We start from the raw sequence: 5619 nt of genomic DNA, 5'->3' as shown, positions 1-5619 counted from the left end.
CACACTTTTATGTGTGTTTATGGTCGATTGCATGTCACGGATGTTTCACGTTTCGTGGTTAGAAGGTGAGAGTCGGTTTGGCCCCTTTTCCTCTTTGGCAGGTAAGGAGCTTTGGAGGCCCGGTTTAGCGTTGATGCATGTTGAAATCTATTAGTATTTCCCCAAACACGCACACACACGCACCTCTGACACTTACCCCTGAACTCGTATTGCGGTTGCTTGGTTTGGTTTCAGTCTAGTCACTGCCAATTGAGCCGAGTTGTTGGTCATGTTGACACACGCTCGGCATCATCTCAACGTTGGAGGAGAGAGACTCGGTCCCTTTAGTATGACCCAGGGAGGTTGTCCTGCCAGAAGAACAGAGAGCATTATGTTGTTCCTCTTGGGAACTCTTGGGTTTTCGCAACTTTTTGTTTCCGAACAATACCTGTTGTTCCAGCCTCTGCTGCAAGGGATTACAACAGGAATCGAGATCTAGCCCAGGAAAAGAAACAGGACTGGTGACTCTCTTACCCTCTTACGACACACATCTTAAATGTGGCGAGCACGCCCAGATGATCTAGTGTGGGGGCGACAGACACGCATACATCCGTCTCTTCTTTGAATGTCCCCCCCTCCCCCCCCTCTGCCTCTCCACCCCTGCTCCCCCTCGTCTCTCGCTCCCCCTCTCTGTCTCTCCGCCAGGCGGACAGTGGGCGGCGGCGCGAGTGGGAGTGGCAGCAGCTTCTCAGGCTCCTCCTCCCGCTCCAGGTCTCGCTCCTCCTCCAACTCCCTCTCTCGTTCGCCCGCGGACTCGCGGAAGTCCAGGTACACGCGCCGGGCGATCGCAGGATCCCGGCTCTCTCACACTATGATACCGGTCGCACGGGGAAAAACAAATACATTTGTCAATGATCCAAGTAGCATGTGTATTGATCCCCTCCCCCCCCTCTCTCTCTCTCTCCCCCCCCCCCCCCCCCCTTCTCTTTTTCTCACTTTCGCCCCTACGTGCCGTGTGTCCCACTGTTCAACCACCACAGAAAATCAAGGTACTGTCAACTTAGTTGTCCGACCTAGCGGTGGCCACAGGTGTGTGTGTTGCCTCCCTAACCCCCCCGTCCCCCCTGTCCCCCCCGCAGGTCTCTCAGCGTGAGCAGCGTGTCGTCCGTGTCGTCCGTGTCGTCCAGCAGCAGCTCCGTGAGGAGCGCCGACTCGGAGGACATGTACGCCGACCTGGCCAGCCCCGTGTCCTCCGCCAGCTCCCGCTCCCCCCCTCCGGCGGGACACCCGCGCTCCCCGCCTCCGGGACACCCCCACCCGCCGCCGCACCCCCGCAAGGAGCGCGGCCCGCCCCGCGAACGAGGGCCCAACAGGGACAAAGGTAAGGGGCTGTCACTGCTCTCCTCCTCCTCCCCCAACGCCGCCCCACCCCTCCAGGGATTCCCCCCCTGTGTTGAGCAGGAAGCGGTCGTGTGTTGTGCGCCACCTGAACCTGTGACGTGTTCCTGTTTACCCCTGTTCTGTCTCTCCCTCTCACTTCGTCTCCTCCCTCTCTACCTCCCCCCTCTCTCCGACACTCGTCCAGGGAAGCCCATGAAGAAGGAGGCTCCTTTCAGGGAGGACCGCAGGAAGATGGAGCCGCTGTCCGGCATGCCCCCACGGGGTGCCAACCCCATGCCCAGGTCTGGGCCGGGCGCCAGGGGCCACCCTCACCAACACCCCCACCAACACCCCCATCCCCACCAACACCTTCATCCCCACCAACACCCCCACCCCCACCCCATGCAGCCGCAGCCCAACATGGGGCCCCCGGGACCTTATGGCTCCCATAAGGATATCAAGCTCACCCTCCTCAACAAGGTAATTATGGGATGGCAGGACTGCTAAAGTACTGGAGCTGAGTGCACCAGCTGGGCGTAAAATAAGTTGGTCTTAACTCCTACGTCGGTGTTGGCTACGTCCGACTTTGTGATTTGAATTCACGCCGAGTGCTCCGAACTTGACAGACCCCAGTCGCAGCTCCGCCTGGGGTTAAGAAAAGCGTCCATCGTTGCCAAGCAACACCTTTAAGAGCCGATCCAAAGCGCACTCTATAGCTAGCCTATCTCCCCTCGAAACAAGCCACGGATAAAGAAAACCAAAAGAAAAGGAAAATACGTTTTACTGACGGAAATTTTAAAACTTGAGTTGAGTGAGTTGTATACTCAGAATAGAAGCATGCTCATGGGGACATTTACTAAATTCAACACAAACAAACAGAAACAATCAGCTTGGAAATCGATCACCAATAAAAGGAACAGTGGATTTGTGCGATCACGGACGACTCTTTCTCGCCTTAATGCCCTTTTATTTCCACATGTTGCCTATAAACAAGACGCGCCGCATGCGCGATCAAACTGTTGTACATTATAATTCCCATGGGTATTAGTCCGTTTTTTCCAACTTACGCCTGCGCCACACTAGGCGTCAAATGTACACCCAGGTGCAGCACATAAAGGGCTCAAGTCTAACTGGGGCGGTCGTCGTAACTTTCAGTTCTACTTTGGACGTAGCGCTATGCCCAGGCGCACGCTCCGCTGGTGCACTCGACTCCTGGACTTTACTGCAAACTTTTGGTTCTTTCTCGACAGAGCTTCACAGCTTTGCGAGAGCTGTGTTGGTGATGCGTTTGCTCACTAGCATGAGGATGACAGGGTTTAGGGTCGCTGTGGTGCCGCATAAACAGTTGTTGGGTTTGGGGGTCTGGAGGGGGAGGGGGGGGAGCGGACATGGCCATCGGTGAATGATGAACCCGCGCTGCCGAAATGATTAACCTGATCACCTGACACTAGGGGTCGGGTCCCGCAGGTGCTTTCGGCCTGTAAGTACCTAATCGATGGCAAACACTTACACTGTCTGGTCCCCTTTGATTCCCACTCCACGCTCCTCTCTGCAGCAGCAGGCGGACCGTGGCAACAGGAAGAGGTACATGCCATCAGACAAGGACAGGATGCCCTCCCCTCCCAACAAGCGCATGGCCATGTCCCCGGACAGAGGCGAGTATTGGCACACGCTCCACACGCCCACAATGACATCGTTCCGAAACCGGCGACAGCTCCCTCGGTGGCTTTGTGTGCTCTGCACATGCGCGCGTGCGCCAAAAGCACCCGCTCACGTATGCAAATGTGTGGTTCGTGCAATCCCCCGACGCGAACACCCTCATGAAAAGCTGACACTGGTGTCCAATTATCAGTTTCTGTTGCTTGATATCGCACACAGAGGAACTGTCTACTTCCCTTTCTCTCATTGTCGTCAAATAATAACTCTATCAAATGGTTGTGTTGGTGCAGGTCGGGACCGGAGGATGCCGGGGAGACCCCCGCTCTCCCCCAGAATGGATCGGCCCAGGGGAGGCCCGGGCCAGCGACCCATGGGGGGCCCAGGCCAGAGGCCCATGGGGGGCCCAGGCCAGAGGCCCATGGGGGGCCCAAGGCCCATGGGGGGGCCCCGGCCCATGGGGGGCCCAAGGCCTATGGGGGGCCCTCAGGGAGACAGGTGGGTACCTTCCGAGCACCATGATGAAATGCAAACATATCCAAGTTCAATCGAGTTGTTCTAAGGGTTAGGAGTCTCCCTTTGGCTTTGCAAAAGTTTCTGAATAGCCAGACTCTGCAAGGTTATTTATTGACATTTCTATTTGGGATTTTCAGTACATTCCGCTTTCACACATATTTAGGTGTTGAGAGAGCTGCAGTTGATCATTAATCTTAACAAGGACGGCACTTTTTCCACCGACTTCAACCTGTCCTCCCATTCGATCCCCCATTTCACTCGCATCGTCAAACTGTCATCGAGCTAGAGAGGAACTGCACATGTCAATAGCAGGTTTGTCAACACAGATTGATCTCCACTGCATATCAAATGCTGGTGACCTTCTGAAAACAATGTCTGGAGCGAAGGGACTGGCCACACGGTGCTCAGATAAACCCCTAGCTCCCCCTGCTCCGACCCAGCCGCAGTCAGGCACCCCAGGCCCAGACAGACTCCTCTGTGTCAGGAGGACCGAGAGAAGTCTTACTTCTGCTTCTACTTCTTCTTCAACTATGACGTTACGCGGACCTCACGCACCTACACTCGATCCATGATGGCACACACACACACACACACACACACACCCACCACACTTGCCTTTTCATCGTCATGTCATTGAAGTGACCAATTACTTCCTGCTAGGATTCCAGTACGTGATTGATTGCGATGTGTCAACTCAACAGGCTGCCCTGTCATGCCCCCCCCCCTCTCTCTCTCTCTCTCTCTCTCCGCAGGAAACGCCCCATGTCTCCACCCTCCAAGTCTTCTGGGAAGGGCCCGGGTCCAGCACCAGGCAAGCCCCCAGGGCCCGGCTCTGCTCCCGGCTCCGCTCCTGGGCCCATGTCCGGGTCCGGCTCTGGGTCCGGCCCGGGGTCAGCCAAGTCGAGCAGCACCCTGTCTCGTCGCGAGGAGCTGCTGAAGCAACTGAAGGCTGTGGAGGACGCCATCGCTCGCAAGAGGGCAAAGATCCCTGGGAAATAAACCAGCCGGTCTCCGCGTGGCGTTGGCGGACGCCGTGTGTGTGTGTGTGGTCCGTGGCAACAGCGAAGTACCAAGGGACAAAAACGGTCACCTCCCCTTACTCTTGACCCCCCCACCCTCCCCCAGCAAGGTCCGGGACTTGTATAAAGATGGAGTCTGTCACAGTATAAATGGCCGCTCTTTAATTGTTCCTAAAACAAGATGGCTACCACCAGACCCTTTTCTGCTTGTTTGCCACCAGAGAGAGGTTGTGTGGGTTTGACGTTTGCTGAGACATGTTAGCGGTGGGGGGGTTGACGTGCCGCCCCGCCCCCCCCCCCCCCCCCCCCCCCCCCCCCCCGCCGCTCTCCCAGTCCAGTCAGGGCATCAGAACCATCTTCCTGTTCTGTACGGATGGATGAGTGACCACATATGATGCACAGTCCTAGTTCTGCAGTTTCTCGGCTCCCTGTGCCATCTCGATCTCTCTGTCTCTTTGTCTTATTTTCTGTTTGATTTTTATTCTCTAAAAAGACGGGAGGGGAGGGAGGGGGGGTGTATTTAGACTGTCCTGCTCCACAGATCCTAGACTCTGCCTGTGGGTCTGTGACTTGGGGTGCACTTGATTTACTCTACCCACTGGGAGGAAATGAGTTGAGCAGTCTATAAGGTGCTAACTTTGATGTAAATCAAATGCACCTCCATTACTTAATGTACATGTCCTATCCTAGTTACACAAGCACCTGTATACAGACGGGGATGGAGGTCATAAGGTCACCAACACAGGACCGTGTGTCTGTGTCTGACTGACTGTTGGCTGTCACACCGTGTACAATAATAAAACCAGAAGTTGAAACCAGAATTTTCTTTAAGTGTATGATGATTATAGAGAACAATTTGACTGATGTGTAGTACCGATTTTTTTTTTTTTTTTAATCTTCTGCATTTTTGTTTTACTCAACTCTTCTTCTCAAGCGTTTAAACTGATGTGTTTTATGTGTTGTGCATTTTTAGTTGACTGTCTGAGCGATGTGAAGGGCACATCTGACTATGAGAAGTGTCTGTATTGCTTTTGTGACACGAGGCTTCTGAATAAACTATTTTGATAAA

General features: G+C 54.7%; 1 protein-coding gene across 6 annotated transcripts in view; it reads left to right on the top strand.

Annotated features, from left to right (window-relative positions):
* Positions 1-5619, top strand: part of zc3h18 (zinc finger CCCH-type containing 18) — a 19480-nt gene extending 13861 nt beyond the window's left edge. For 3 of the 6 annotated variants that reach the window (XM_047033231.1, XM_047033232.1, XM_047033229.1), the window contains exons 14-20: positions 685-807; positions 1020-1028; positions 1119-1360; positions 1565-1839; positions 2915-3014; positions 3309-3513; positions 4284-5619. In XM_047033231.1, the coding sequence (XP_046889187.1) occupies positions 685-807; positions 1020-1028; positions 1119-1360; positions 1565-1839; positions 2915-3014; positions 3309-3513; positions 4284-4530 (1201 nt within the window). In that variant the 3' untranslated portion in view covers positions 4531-5619. The remainder of the gene's footprint in view (positions 1-684; positions 808-1019; positions 1029-1118; positions 1361-1564; positions 1840-2914; positions 3015-3308; positions 3514-4283) is intronic. The other 3 variants (XM_047033230.1, XM_047033233.1, XM_047033234.1) reach the window with 3 other exon arrangements.

The sequence above is a fragment of the Hypomesus transpacificus genome, chromosome 14 (assembly GCF_021917145.1).
Source record: "Hypomesus transpacificus isolate Combined female chromosome 14, fHypTra1, whole genome shotgun sequence".
In the NCBI taxonomy this organism is placed as follows: domain Eukaryota; kingdom Metazoa; phylum Chordata; class Actinopteri; order Osmeriformes; family Osmeridae; genus Hypomesus; species Hypomesus transpacificus.
This window is presented reverse-complemented; position numbering and strand designations above follow the sequence as displayed.